This window comes from Cherax quadricarinatus, chromosome 38, assembly GCF_038502225.1.
Source record: "Cherax quadricarinatus isolate ZL_2023a chromosome 38, ASM3850222v1, whole genome shotgun sequence".
NCBI lineage: Eukaryota > Metazoa > Arthropoda > Malacostraca > Decapoda > Parastacidae > Cherax > Cherax quadricarinatus.
In genome coordinates this window covers 3850975-3867212 of record NC_091329.1, presented here as the reverse complement: position 1 = coordinate 3867212, position 16238 = coordinate 3850975, and the positions used below count along the sequence as shown (strand labels likewise).

Here is a 16238-nt window from a genome sequence, read left to right as displayed (position 1 = left end):
GCCTTGGGTTTCTGTGACTGTATTCCCTGTTGGTGCATGTTTCCCTGTCTTACTTCTATCCTCCCTAGCACCAACAATGGAGCTCCCACCAGTTGTTTTTGGTAATATATCCTCACTATTGCTAGTGGAGTCCTCTTGTTTGCTATTTCCTGCGGTATTTCTAGTTTGCAATATTGGTTTTATCTTATCTTTGACTACACTTGTTTCCCTACTATGGCTCCTGTCCCCTATGAGGTCATTTATATGTATTCCTTCCTGCGTATAATTCCCGACTACCTGGACAAAATCTCCAGCTTCACCATTACTGTCTCCCAGGACAGCATCTCCAGCTTCCCCATTACTGTCTCCCAGGACAGCATCTCCAGCTTCACCATTACTGTCTCCCAGGACAGCACCTCCAGCTTCACCATTACTGTCTCCCAGGACAGCACCTCCAGCTTCCCCATTACTGTCTCCCAGGACAGCACTATCAGCCCCCCATTTACTGACTACCAGGACATCATCTCCAGCCTTACAGTTTCTGACTACATGGCCAGTATCAAGGGCAGTACCATTCAGCCCGGACTTTTTATGTTCCCATCTGTTGTAGAAAGCTTCCAGGTTTTCTATGAAAGCAGCTTTGATGTTGACCTCTTTTAATACCCTTGTGATTTTAGTCCACAGATTTATCTCATTTGGGCATACCCAAAAACACTTCCCTGTTTTAATACTGCTTGTAGCTAGTTCTTGGATATCTGCACAAGGGGCGTGACACCAATTTCCACAGAAATGACAATTTATGCATGTGGAAGCCCGTTGAGTTCTTTATATATACATACATATATATATATATATATATATATATATATATATATATATATATATATATATATATATATATATATATATATATATATATATATATATATATGACCATACAAAATAAAAAAAAATTATATCGTTGTCTCGTATTTAACTTTGCAGTTTCCCTCGGCGAGATAATTTATATTTGCTATGGATTGTTTTAAGTCATTTATTTGATCCTGAAGTTTAACTAAGGATAAATGATCACTTTCACTGGAAATATTAAGAATATCATTAGTCTTATTAGCAACAGCATCAATAGTATCAAAACCTGTAATCATAAGGTTGTCACCTTCACTAAAACTATCCTCAGTAATCGCATCCCAACTACTATTGTCATTAATACTGTCCTCACCTTCACAATTACTACTCTCATCACTATCATAACTCTGCACTAACTCTGCACGACTTGTGCCCAGACGGATACCATTCTCAAGGAAGATTTTGGTGTTTCTGATTATCCAAGATGGTAGCTTGTAGCCGGAAGGAATCCCCTCTTGTTTGCGGGATATTTTGCAATATACTTGCTCAGGGTCGACTGGGTCATATGGACGTATAAAAACGTTGAAGCGGTTCATCTGTCCATATTTTTTATAGGCTGTTAAAATAGAGAATTTTTTTTTAAACCGCCTTGCTAAAATGGTCTTAAGATACATCTGATACATCCAATTTATGTTCTACTGTGTTATAAATTTTACCTAAAATGTGAATTATGAAGAAAAGATGAAAATAATACAATGTTTTTTTTTAAATACGTAAACATGATATGATAACCACTTAGACCATGAAAGATGAGATATGATTATCACAAGGTCATAATAAAATTGATAAATATGATTTTTTAGTACCAGCAGTAGGAAAAAATCGAAGACTTGATGCAAACACAATGTATGGCTCCTTATTGGTTTAGAGGTTCCTCATAATTATCGAAATAATGATGAAAACAGTTATAGAATCAAGGAAAGAAGGTGCACAAAGAATAAAACTTTTCCTGAATAACAGAAAGAACTACAAGATGTGGCACTAAGTGATAAATGAAAATTAAAAATATATGATTACTTAAGCAATGTGTGTGTGTGTGTACTCACCTATTTGTACTCACCTATTTGTGGTTGCAGGGGTCGAGTCACAGCTCCTGGCCCCGCCTCTTCGCTGATTGCTACTAGGTCCTCTCTCTCCCTGCCCCATGAGCTCTATCATACCTCGCCTTAAAACTATGTATGGTTCCTGCCTCCACCACATCACTTTCTAGGCTATTCCATGGCCTGACTACTCTATGACTGAAGAAATACTTCCTAACATCCCTTTGATTCATCTGAGTCTTCAACTTCCAATTGTGACCTCTTGTGTCTGTGTCCCATCTCTGGAACATCCCGTCTTTGTCCACCTCGTCTATTCCGCGCAGTATTTTATATGTCGTTATCATGTCTCCCCTGACCCTCCTGGCCTCCAGTGTCGTCAGGCCGATTTCCCTCAACCTTTCTTCATAGGACAATCCCCGTAGCTCTGGGACTAGTCTTGTTGCAAACCTTTGCACTTTCTCTAATTTCTTGACGTGCTTGACTAGGTGTGGATTCCAAACTGGTGCTGCATACTCCAGTATGGGCCTGACGTAGATGGTGTACAGAGTCTTAAACGAATCCTTACTGAGGTATCGGAACGCTATCCGTAGGTTTGCCAGGCGCCCGTATGCTGCAGCAGTTATCTGATTGATGTGCGCCTCAGGAGATATGCTCGGTGTTATACTCACCCCCAGATCTTTTTCCTTTAGTGAGGTTTGCAGTCTTTGGCCATCTAAACTATATTGTGTCTGCGGTCTTCTTTGCCCTTCCCCAATCTTCATGACTTTGCATTTGGCAGGGTTAAATTCAAGGAGCCAGTTGCTGGACCAGGCTTGTAGCCTGTCCAGATCTCTTTGTAGTCCTGCCTGATCCTCGTCCGATTCGATTCTTCTCATTAACTTCACATCGTCTGCAAACAAGGACACTTCTGAGTCTATCCCTTCCGTTATGTCGTTCACGTATACCAAGAACAGCACAGGTCCTAGGACTGACCCCTGTGGAACCCCGCTTGTCACAGGCGCCCACTCTGACACCTCGTCGCGTACCATGACTCGTTGTTTCCTCCCTGTCAGATATTCTCTGATCCATTGCAGTGCCTTTCCTGTTATGTGTGCCTGGTCCTCTAGCTTTTGCAGTAACCTCTTGTGAGGAACTGTGTCGAAAGCCTTCTTGCAGTCCAAAAATACGCAGTCGATCCACCCCTCTCTCTCTTGTCTTACTTCTGTCACCTTGTCATAAAACTCTAGTAGGTTTGTGACACAGGATTTTCCTTCCCTGAAACCGTGCTGGTTGTCAATTATACACTTGTTTCTTTCCAGGTGCCCCACCACTCTCCTCCTGATGATCTTCTCCATGACCTTGCATACTATACACGTTAGAGATACAGGTCTGTAGTTTAGTGCCTCATGTCTGTCTCCCTTTTTAAAAATTGGGACTACATTTGTCATTTTCCATGTGTGTGTGTGTGTGTGTGTGTGTGTGTGTGTGTGTGTGTGTGTGTGTGTGTGTGTGTATGTGTGTGTGTGTGTGTGTCATTTGTGTGTGTGTGTGTACTCACCTAACTGTGGTTGCAGGGGTCGAGACTCAGCTCCTGGCTCCGCCTCTCCACTGACCGCTACTAGGTCCTCCCTCTCCCTGCACCATGAGCTTTATTATACCTCGTCTTAAAACTATGTATGGTTCCTGCCTCCACTACATCACTTGCCAGACTATTCCACTTCATAACAACTATATGGCTGAAGAAATACTTCCTAACATCCCTTTGACTCATCTGAGTCTTCAACTTTCAATTGTGACCCCTTGTTTCTGTGTCCCATCTCTGGAACATCCTGTCTCTGTCCACCTTATCTATTCCACGCAGTATTTTGTATGTCGTTATCACGTCACCCCTAACCCTCCTGTCCTCCAGTGTCGTCTGACTGATTTCCTTTAACCTTTCTTCGTGTGTGTGTGTGTGTGTGTGTGTGTGTGTGTGTGTGTGTGTGTGTGTGTGTGTGTGTGTGTGTGTGTGTGTGTGTGTGTGTGTGTGACCCAACAATATTTGTACTAATAACTCATTACAGTTGTGACCGGGTGTGGACGTGTGAATTGCTCATTACTATACAATTTGTTCATGATTGTAACATGATTCATTACTTTGTAACTTGCGAGTCCATTACCTTTGTAACTTGCTCAGCTATCAAAACTTTGGGGCCCAGTCCCTGGACCCATTATGTACCTCTGTAATCATTTGACTACCGCCCACAGGATGGGTTTGGGGCGCATAATAAACATATTAAACTAAACTTCCGTAACTACCAATAGGTAGTTTGTTTTGAAATATAATAATACTAGTTTAGTATTCCTTATGAATCTAATAATAATATTGTATGTACTGTAATTTTAAGTTTAATAGCATTTCTCTCATAGGGGATGCCACAAGGGTGGTTAAGGGCTCTTAATCCAAGAAACTGGAGCTACCCTTCCGTTCTAAGATCAAACCTGATTGTGTAAACCTACCGGTTGAGAACTTTCCCATGATGATGATGATGATGATGATGATGATGATGATGATGATGATGATGATGATGATGATGATGATGATGATGATGATGATGATGATGATGATGATGATGATGATGATGATGATGATGATGATGATGATGATGATGATGCTGATGATGATGATGATGCTGATGATGATGATGATGATGATGATGATGATGATGATGATGATGATGATGATGATGATGATGATGATGATGATAAGAACAACAGCAGTATAACATTTTGCATTATAATTTTACCTGCTTCTTTAAATGTCCACCATTGCAAGGTTGCCAGTGTATGTTTTCTTGGGGTTAACAGAGAGAGAAATCTTGATGGGAATTGTTGCAGAAGTGAAAACCGTTTGGTCAAGCGAGCCAAGAGCTTGTGGGATAATAAGCAAGTGAAGAGGCGAGAAGATAACATTAGATCCACCGAGGCTTCATGTTCCACAGTGAGTGCCAGGCGACGCACACCAGCAACCTTCCATAAATCGTGGATATCCTGTGTGCAAGAAGTATTCAAGTAAGTTTATTCAGGTATACACAAATACAGTTACATAGATTATCATACATAGCAGCATATGTGCAGAGAACCTAGGATAACCCAAAAAAGTCAGAGTGACTTATTTCCATTGGGGTCCTTTCAAAATAGTATAAACCATTATACGTAAGTCCACAATTTGCTGTATGACTCGTACGTGTTTACTACTTGTTTTAATAATAACAACAATAATAATGAGAATAAGAGGAAGAATCAATTAGGTGTGTTGAAAATATCAAAGACTGGATGCGCAGGAATAATTCCAGTTAGATAAATTTGGATTAGTTAGTTTAATATGTTTATTATGCACCCCATACCCATCCTGTGGGCGGTAGTCAAAAGATTACAGAGGTACATAATGGGTCCAGGGACTGGGCCTCGAAGTTTTGATAGCTGAGTAAGTTACAGAGGTAATGAATTCACAATTTACAAAGGTAATGAATTCACAATTTACAAAGGTAATGAACTCCAGGTAGGTCTAGTCACAATCATGACAAGTTACAAAGGTATTTACCGATTACAGAGGTACATAATGGATTAGAAAGGATATTTGTTAGTTTACGTTTAGCATCTTTATTATGCACCACATACCCATCCTGTGGGTGGTAGTCAAAGGATTACAGAGGTACATAATGGGTAATGCAGTAGAGAACCAACCTGGACTGCGAGGCCGACCAGTAGATTTGCGATGACTATTGTTATGAGCAACACAAACGCCACAAACACTACTTCTGATGTCACTGGAATATATCCACACAAACTTCGTTAATAAACACTATTCCCAATATTCTCTGCATCCAGTGTTTTAATGAAATAAGATTAATAATACATTATGTATATATGAGTATTCTTTTTGGATTTTAATTCAGTAAAGGCAAAAGCTTTTGACTCAATCCTTTTTGTGGCAACATTTACATTTTTTTTTACTTTAAGTGGAATAAGATATGCATAATAAATGAATCATTATTATATAAGTTGAATATTGCTTACCTGGTAGGGCTTGCGAGGCGTTGGTTCCTAAGATCTCATGAAAGTCTAGTTCTCCCACCATCATGGCAAGCACCTTGAGGCTAGACAACCAGACAGTTTGGAATGCCTCTGCCTTTTCAAATGCCAAGTGGAAACTGATAGCAAAGCCAATGATCAGTGACGAGAACACAGCTGTGAATTTAATTATCCTTCTTGCAACCTGCAACATGCAATACTTCGTGTGAATTTCATGCTTTATCTACAAGCTTTAAGAATGTAACAGGAATAACCATCATCGTCATAACACAGCTTGGTTATACCACTATATTTTCCTGGTTTACTGGTATGTTGGCTTGTTTGATTTTAATCCTATCGAACGCATAATTGTCATTAAGGCTGCGTATCACCTGTACACAACCAGTCTAATACCTAATATAAGGATAAAGTTGGTTAGTTAACTAAGTTTAAAGCCTCTCGATTAAACGAGGATCATTAAGGCTGTATATTACCTCTTCACCAGTCAAGAATACTTAAATCACAAAAAGAGGGATCAAAATGAGCTCAGTACATACACACTGAGAAGAAGGAGCCATACATAGCTTTAAGACGAGGTATGGCAAAGCTCAGGGATCAGAGAGAGAGAGAGAGAGAGAGAGAGAGAGAGCGAGAGAGAGAGAGAGAGAGAGAGAGAGAGAGAGAGAGAGAGAGAGAGAGAGAGAGAGAGAGAGAGAGAGAGAGAGAGAGAGAGAGAGCATAATGATGTCAACGAGATAAAGTCAGTTGATCAAATGAAAATGCTGGCCCACAGATGGCTCCAACTTCATCCTGTTCCCTACTTGTATGTCTCATAACAATAAAAATGCTTTCAAATGAGCTGATGTAGGTAACAGCTCTTAGCTTGCAAATAAAGTTAGGAATCCTTAACCTGTAAATAGCTGTCAATAAAGCTAGGGATCCTTAACCTTGTCAAACCCTGTGTAAAAAAAAAAAATCATTGAAAAGGCGGGGCCAGGAGCTGAGTATCGACCCCTGCAACCACAATTAGGTGAATACAAACAACTCTAGGATCCGGGTATATATAGTCGAGTGATAAGCTTAATCTCTGGACATACACTGAAAGACCCACTAGTAGAATTTGCATTTCACACTAATCGTCATGTCATTCACAATGCACAAGAAAGAATATGAGGCATGATGCTACATTATGGAGTTCCACATAATACCTGCAAGGATTCCGATTCGGTAGTACAAGCTTTCTTAATCTGCTTCCTGTTTTTCAGGTGAGACTAGCTAGTTTACTACAGAATTTATGACAAGAGTTTGTTGTTTTCTACCTGATCATCATTTATGAAATTCTTACATTTCGCATGTACTCACATTTCACTTAAATCACAGGTAATGGTGAGCCTACAAATTATTTTCCCAATACCTCAGTGAACAAAAGGACATTCCACGTGCCTTTTATGCATCGTCACGCTCATTCCAGGTCGCGGATTGTTCTGAATCCACATTCCAGGTCGAGGATTGTTCTGAATCCACATTCCAGGTCGAGGATTGTTCTGAATCCACATTCCAGGTCGAGGATTGTTCTAAATCCACATTCCAGGTCGAGGATTGTTCTGAATCCACATTCCAGGTCGCAGATTGTTCTGAATCCACATTCCAGGTCGCGGATTGTTCTGAATCCACATTCCAGGTCGCGGATTGTTTTGAATATCTCCGTGTCCGGTCCTGGATTGCTTTGAATATCTCTTCGTTTCAAGTTCTGGATTACTTTGAATATCTCCGCATTTCCGGTCCTGGATTGCTTTGAATATCTCCACGTTTCTGGTCACGGATTATTTTCAATATATCCATGTTTCAGATCAGATCGTGGATTATACAGCGCCTTATGTGGAAGGCATTCAGGCTTAATTCTTCACGAGCCCCTTTTCAGGATCGTATCTTCACGGATTTTTTTTTAATATCTCTTTGTTTCGGATCATGGATTACTTTCACTATCACCGCGTTTTAGGTCTTAGATTGTTTTGAATATATCCACTTTTCCTATCTTGGATAGCTTTGAATATCTCCACATAGCAGTGCAGCATATAGGAAAGTATGTCACTGCTTTGTTTGCATGAGTAAGCGTTGCCTACATTTTGTGGCGATAATGACATTATAGTGGATGTTGACAGGATGTTTGTGGATCCTTCTCTCCTGGATGTTGGTTCCTTGGGAGCCGATGTAGCCCATGTAGTTATATGTATATGGATGTTATATATTATTATAAATTTTATTTTGCTTTATAGTTTTTCTTGTCTCTCTTTAACGATAACGATATCCTGTGTGGAACAGGCCATCTTGAGAAATGATAATTCCCAAGCGTAGTAACTCCAGCTTCGGTAAACGAAGCCTTCAAAGCTGTTGAATCCTTAGTGGAATATATGTCAATATCCTTGTGGAAAATTTTGAATGAGCTTAAGTAAACGTTAGTGTAATGGGAAGAGATTTTGTAATGCTGCTGGAGGTTAAAATTGGGCTGACACCTCTCAAATAGGAGGCGAAATTGTTGGATGTGCATTCCTGCATAACTTGAGATATCAGGTGACTGGACAAGACAGCTCCAGGAACCTCAGATAAGTCTGTTATGTTTAATTCTGGCCAGTTGTTATTTTCATGTATTTAGACAGTGAGGTTTTCTGAGTATGATACACCTTAATCTCCAGTCAAACTGGTGAGTGATGATTAAGATATATTCTCTTCTATATCTATATAACAGTCCAAAACATTCAAAAGTGGGACCAAGTAAACCAAGTCCTAACCGATATAAGCTGGGAAGATATACTAAGCAACACAGACCCCAACTTATGCCTAGAACAGATTAACTTGGTGGCACTCGATGTATGCACAAGGCTTATTCCTCTAAGAAAAAGGAGGAGTAGATGTAAAATAGAAAGAGACAGGCGCTCCCTTTACAGGCGACGGAAAAGAATAACAGAGCGGCTAAAAGAGGTCAATATATCTGAAATGCGTAGGGAGACACTGGTCAGAGAAATAGCAAGCATCGAACTTAAGCTAAAGGAATCTTATAGGAGTCAGGAATCGCGGGAAGAACTAAAAGCCATAAATGAAATCGAAAGAAACCCAAAGTATTTCTTCTCCTATGCCAAATCAAAGTCGAGAACAACGTCCAGTATTGGGCCCCTACTTAAACAAGATGGGTCCTACACAGATGACAGCAAGGAAATGAGTGAGCTACTCAAGTCCCAATATGACTCAGTTTTTAGCAAGCCGCTAACCAGACTGAGAGTCGAAGATCAAAATGAATTTTTTATGAGAGAGCCACAGAATTTGGTTAACACAAGCCTATCCGATGTTATCCTGACGCCAAATGACTTCGAACAGGCGATAAATGACATGCCCATGCACTCTGCCCCAGGGCCAGACTCATGGAACTCCGTGTTCATCAAGAACTGCAAGAAGCCCCTATCACGAGCCTTTTCCATCCTATGGAGAGGGAGCATGGACACGGGGGTCGTCCCACAGTTACTAAAAACAACAGACATAGCCCCACTCCACAAAGGGGGCAGTAAAGCAACAGCAAAGAACTACAGACCGATAGCACTAACATCCCATATCATAAAAATCTTTGAAAGGGTCCTAAGAAGCAAGATCACCACCCATCTAGAAACCCATCAGTTACACAACCCAGGGCAACATGGGTTTAGAACAGGTCGCTCCTGTCTGTCTCAACTATTGGATCACTACGACAAGGTCCTAGATGCACTAGAAGACAAAAAGAATGCAGATGTAATATATACAGACTTTGCAAAAGCCTTCGACAAGTGTGACCATGGCGTAATAGCGCACAAAATGCGTGCTAAAGGAATAACAGGAAAAGTCGGTCGATGGATCTATAATTTCCTCACTAACAGAACACAGAGAGTAGTCGTCAACAGAGTAAAGTCCGAGGCAGCTACGGTGAAAAGCTCTGTTCCACAAGGCACAGTACTCGCTCCCATCTTGTTCCTCATCCTCATATCCGACATAGACAAGGATGTCAGCCACAGCACCGTGTCTTCCTTTGCAGATGACACCCGAATCTGCATGACAGTGTCTTCCATTGCAGACACTGCAAGGCTCCAGGCGGACATCAACCAAATCTTTCAGTGGGCTGCAGAAAACAATATGAAGTTCAACGATGAGAAATTTCAATTACTCAGATATGGTAAACATGAGGAAATTAAATCTTCATCAGAGTACAAAACAAATTCTGGCCACAAAATAGAGCGAAACACCAACGTCAAAGACCTGGGAGTGATCATGTCGGAGGATCTCACCTTCAAGGACCATAACATTGTATCAATCGCATCTGCTAGAAAAATGACAGGATGGATAATGAGAACCTTCAAAACTAGGGATGCCAAGCCCATGATGACACTCTTCAGGTCACTTGTTCTATCTAGGCTGGAATATTGCTGCACACTAACAGCACCTTTCAAGGCAGGTGAAATTGCTGACCTAGAAAATGTACAGAGAACCTTCACGGCGCGCATAACGGAGATAAAACACCTCAATTACTGGGAGCGCTTGAGGTTCCTAAACCTGTATTCCCTGGAACGCAGGCGGGAGAGATACATGATTATATACACCTGGAAAATCCTAGAGGGACTAGTACCGAACTTGCACACGAAAATCACTCACTACGAAAGCAAAAGACTTGGCAGACGATGCAACATCCCCCCAATGAAAAGCAGGGGTGTCACTAGCACGTTAAGAGACCATACAATAAGTGTCAGGGGCCCGAGACTGTTCAACTGCCTCCCAGCATACATAAGGGGGATTACCAACAGACCCCTGGCAGTCTTCAAGCTGGCACTGGACAAGCACCTAAAGTCGGTTCCTGATCAGCCGGGCTGTGGCTCGTACGTTGGTTTGCGTGCAGCCAGCAGTAACAGCCTGGTTGATCAGGCTCTGATCCACCAGGAGGCCTGGTCACAGACCGGGCCGCGGGGGCGTTGACCCCCGGAACTCTCTCCAGGTAAACAATTATTATTATTATAATCATGGGGAAGTGCTAAACCCGTAAGATTATACAGCGCACGTGGGGGGTAGGGGATGGAAAGTAAAGTCTCAATTTGGGGAACCAGAGCACAAATCCAATTCCCTAGATCAAGAGCCCCTCACCAGAGTCAAGGAACCTCCCTTGAGGGGTGTAAGGGTATAGAAAAGGGAAATACAGCTACTGGATCCGGCGAACTGTACCTCTCTGTCGAGGACGCCTGCTGAGTATCTTAGTTTTCTCAGTGGATTATTATTATTATAATCAAGGGGAAGCGCTAAACCCGGAGGATTATACAGCGCCTGGGGGGGGGGATGTGGAAGGCATTCAGGCTTAATTCGGGGAACTGGAGCTCAGATCCAATTCCCTAAATCAAGAGCCCCTCACCAACATCAAGGAACCTTCCTTGAGGGGCTTTCTCAGTGGAGATAATCAACCCCAGGTCCTGACAGGCGGCTAGTACATTTGGGTGTTGGAAAATCCGGTGGTGTGAATCATTATATCAGCAGCAAAGCTAATCATATAACGATCGGGCTGACTAGTAAAGCTGGCATTTAGTAAAGCATTAACTAGAAAATTGAATAAGGTTGGACTGAGCATACCTCCCTGTGGGGTTCCTAATTCGAAGTCTTTCGTTACACTTCTATGCCCCTGGAACAACACAAGAATTTCTGAAAGTTAAGACACATGTGCAACATCTGGATATCTTTATTGTAGTAGACGTTTCGCCATCCAGTGGCTTTATCAATACAGATTCTAGGACATAATAGGAAGACAGTAGAACTATATACAAAAGATGAGGTAATCAGTCCCTCGGCCTTGGAGTTAGTGTTCACAGCATCGTGGTGGAGGAGAGTCTGGAGCAAAGGCAAGAAGACTGGCGCTTTTTATAGGCGTCAGTGAATGGGACGGGCAGCAGACGAGGGCGGTCACTGGTAGGCGGGATTCCCCAGTGGAAGTAGGTCCTTCCCAAAGAGATGGGTTAGTTGCAGCAGCCGTGAAGAAGGTCTTGTAGATGTCCTCTGAACCAAGATTCCATGATGTTGCAGTGTCTGACAAGTTGTGCAACATCATGGAATCTTGGTTCAGAGGACATCTACAAGACCTTCTTCACGGCTGCTGCAACTAACCCATCTCTTTGGGAAGGACCTACTTCCACTGGGGAATCCCGCCTACCAGTGACCGCCCTCGTCTGCTGCCCGTCCCATTCACTGACGCCTATAAAAAGCGCCAGTCTTCTTGCCTTTGCTCCAGACTCTCCTCCACCACGATGCTGTGAACACTAACTCCAAGGCCGAGGGACTGATTACCTCATCTTTTGTATATAGTTCTACTGTCTTCCTATTATGTCCTAGAATCTGTATTGATAAAGCCACTGGATGGCGAAACGTCTACTACAATAAAGATATCCAGATGTTGCACATGTGTCTTAACTTTCATATTGTCGGTATTTTATACCTTTCTTGCACAACAAGAATTTCTGTTGGACAGACTTAAGAGACTTATCGTATCTTGATGTAAGAATTATGACTATCGTTTATGTCTGTTATGCATGAATACAAGAGGCCTGCCAGATATGCACTAGGCAGTTCAGCAGTTTTTCAACATGTTTAAAATCATAATCATTATATTTATTGAGGAGCTGCTTACATTATATATTGAGCATGAGATATGTATAAAGTGGTGAACCTTAGTTAAAAAGCATTTAGTGTTCTCAAATATTAATGGTATTAATTTTATATTTTTGTAATGCGTTAGTAGTATTAATTTTATATTCTTGTGATGTATTAAATTTTAAAATATAATGACATTATTTCACCCTTCTCTAAACACTATAATGAATGGGGTTACTCACGGTATGAAACATTTGGACGTAAATACCAACTGAAGGGATGTCGCCGACAAGGACGGTGACATTATACCAGCCCAGCAGAAGGGTGAGAGTCCCCAGGTGACGTTCCCAATGCTCTAGGGGCCCCTTCATCGCCAGGAGAATCGCCGAGCATACAGTAAACACCAACTCCATACATTTATCCACTCGGCGCCACAAGAGAGACCTTAGTACCAACATCTGCATGACCATTCTCGCTACCAACAGAGCAAGAAGAAAAGCTGACACCACCTGTAGCACTATAATAGAGGTTAACACGCTGTAGTTATTGTCTCGCCAAGCTTTGTCACTCTCAGTAGTCTGAGGAAAGGGTAGGCTTGCCCTAAGACACACGCTTGCAGTCAGTGATGCTACCACTCCTGTAAATATTATCCACTTGAGGTAAAGAAGTGGGTAAACGAGAAGCCATTTCAGATGTAAGAATGTTTCACACAGTGGATGCTTTAAGAGATCGTAATGACCCTTATGTGACATGGTGTTTAATAGCTTAACCTCGCTTTGTTGTCTACTGATGATATTAAAGTGGAAGAACACACGGAGATCACTGTCTTGACGATCGCCCTGAACTGCCACACCGGCGCCCAGTAATGTGGGGGCGAGAGCAGGGAAGTGATGGATGGCTCTGTCTAAAGGAGTGACACCCTCAGCGTCTTCCCATGTCACATCAGCGCCAGCAGACAGCAGAATTTCCACCATTTCAGTCGTGGATGCTAAGTGCAGAGATGTCCTTCCTATGTTGTCTGTGACAGTAGGCGACGCCCCTTCATCCAAGAGAGCTCTTGCAGCAGCAACGTTGCCAACTTCTGCTGCAACGTGAAGAGGAGTGAATCCTTTATTAGTGCGGACATTACGAGAAGCTCCTGCCCGAATTAGCAAATGAATGCAAGTTAAAGCTTTCCTGTGACGACTGAAGGTGGCGTAGTGCAAGGGGGTGTGACCTATATCATCTCTGATGTCAACACTGGCCTTCCACTGCAAAAGCTCCTGAAGGCACTTCACGCGGCCTTTATTAGCTGCCAAGTGAAGAGCAGTGACTCCAGCTTTGTCGGGGATATCCGTCGAAAGACCCGCTTCTAGAAGCAAGCGAAGTAATCGACGGCAATTGGCAGGGGCATTTATGGCAAGGTGTAGCCATGGTTGTGGCTCCGGTGTTGTCAGAAAATCGGGGTCGTTCTGTAGGAGTGAGGTCACTTTATCTACGCGGCCCTCTTTGAGAGCAGTCACCAAGTCCTCCTGGCTTATAGTGGTGAAAGTCATGGCACCAAACTAGTCAGACATACACTGCCTCTCTGTCTCGTTGTCAAGTCCTGAAACTTATTGTTTGCCCTTCCAAAAGTTGCCGAACTGTATTATGTAAAAACATAATCATTTATTTATACTTACCCGTACGTTTTAAAGTCAGTAATTGAAAAAAAAAATACAGCGAACCTGGTTAAATATAAAAACAACTGCATAAAATATTTAAAATTGTAATTGACAGAAATACATTTAGTCCATCCTCGGGCGCAACATTTCCTGCCTGATAACAACAGTGACGATACAAATCGGTCACTTACTTCTTTCACGAGTAATATTATTATTATTATAATCAAGGGGGAAGCGCTAAACCCATAGGATTATACAGCGCCCAGGGGGATGGGGGATGTGGAAGGCATTCAGGCTTAATTCTGGGAACTGGAGCACAGATCCAATTCCCTAAATCAAGAGCCCCTCACCAACATCAAGGAACCTTCCATGAGGGGTTCACGAGTAACAGAGATAACAATATTTGTAACTCTCACAGTTCCTCTGCCTTAATGTATATACCAGAAATATTGATTAGATTATCTCCATATTAATAAATGATATAAAACAAGGCCTTTGCCCTTTTCAGAAGCATTTTTTTTTATTTTAATCTGGGGAAGTACTAAGCTTACAAAGGTCATATAACCTTTTCAAAAACAGATCTGTAATTCAATGTATTTTGAGATTATAATTATATCTAAGCGCTAAACCCACAAGGGTCACACCACTGCTGTTTTACATATTGAAAAAGCCGATTAAAATGAAAAATCATATATGTGGAAAATACTGTATATATTTTCCAGAAATACAGTAGTTATATGTAAATAGATGGCCATACTGTATTTAATAAAATTTATGTTATTGAAAACGGGAAGCTGTGCCTGCGCAGAAGCAGTCGCCATTATTGTTTGAATTGAACAGACGTTGTGAATAATGGGAAGAATTTTTCGTGCTCTAGAGGTTAAAATTGGGCTGACACCTCTCAAATAGGAGGTGAAATTGTTGGATGTGCATTCCTGCATAATTTTAGTATCAGGCAACATGACAGGACAACTCCAGGAACCTCAGATAAGCTGTCTAATTTATGTTTAAATTCTGGCCAGTAAATTTTTCATAAATGTAGGCAAAAGGGGGGGGGGGTCCTGTACATGACACATTATTATTATTATAATCAAAAAGAAGCGCTAAGCCACAAGGGCTATACAGCGCTGCAGGGTAGGGAAGGAAGCGAGGGTATTGGATGGCAGAAGGGAGGAGGGATGATCAGTAGGTTACAGAAAACAGCAGGGCAGGGGATAGTACGGGGGTAGAGGGTAGCAAGAGATTGAAGTAGAAAAGGTTAAAGGTATCAGAATTTGTGAAGTAAGTCAGTTGTTGTCAAAAAGTCAATGAGAGAGTCTGGATGAAAGGTGGGTCCATCAGCGAGAAGGGAAGGTAAAGAGAGAGCAGCGGAGCAAAGACGACGACGGAGGTAAATTCTGCGTGCTCGTTGATAAAGTGGGCAGTCCAACAGAATGTGGCTGACTGATAATGGAGCTTGGCAATTCTCACAGAGAGGAGCAGGGCGCCTCTCCATGAGATATCCATAAGTAAGACGAGTATGGCCAATGCGAAGACAGGAGAGAGTAGTCTCCCAACCTCGACACTGGTGATAAGAAGACGGCCAGTAACCTATACTTGGTTTAATAGATTGAAGTTTGTTGCCGAGCATAGTAGACCAACGGTGTTGCCAACGGGTGTGAAGGTGGGAAGATATTGCAGCAAAATAGTCCGTAAATGGAATACCTCTACATGAAACTGGTAGGTCATGTACTGCTGACCGCGCAGCAGTATCTGCCTGTTCATTGCCCTGTACGTCAACATGACCAGGGACCCAACAAAAAACAATATCTTTATGCTTGGTAAAGATGCGGCATAGCCAAAGTTGGATACGGAGGACTAAGGGGTGAGGTGTATCAAATTTCTGTATAGCCTGTAAAGCACTAAGGGAGTCTGAGACAACCACAAATGATGACACAGGCATAGATGCAATACGGATAAGTGCTGTAAGGATGGCATACAATTCAGCAGTAAAAAT

The 16238-nt window shown here is 42.0% G+C and overlaps 1 protein-coding gene across 1 annotated transcript; it reads right to left on the bottom strand.

Moving 5' to 3' along the window:
* Positions 1–917: 917 nt before the first annotated feature.
* On the bottom strand, positions 918–14281 carry LOC128692982 (transient receptor potential channel pyrexia). Its single transcript, XM_053782392.2, has 5 exons — positions 12842–14281; positions 5964–6162; positions 5631–5713; positions 4691–4934; positions 918–1441 (listed from the first exon to the last, which is right to left on the bottom strand). Exons 1-5 carry the CDS (start codon positions 14132–14134, stop codon positions 933–935), a joined length of 2328 nt encoding a protein of 775 aa, XP_053638367.2. The 5' UTR covers positions 14135–14281; the 3' UTR covers positions 918–932.
* Positions 14282–16238: the final 1957 nt, after the last annotated feature.

Coding starts and splice junctions, on each gene's coding strand:
- LOC128692982 (XM_053782392.2), bottom strand. CDS start 14,134: ATGACTTTCACCACTATAAGCCAGGAGGACTTGGTGACTGCTCTCAAA. Junction 5,714..5,963: donor CGCCTCGCAAGCCCTACCAG/GTAAGCAATATT, acceptor GATATATTCCAG/TGACATCAGAAGTAGTGTTT. Junction 4,935..5,630: donor TGGTCGGCCTCGCAGTCCAG/GTTGGTTCTCTA, acceptor TCTTGCACACAG/GATATCCACGATTTATGGAA.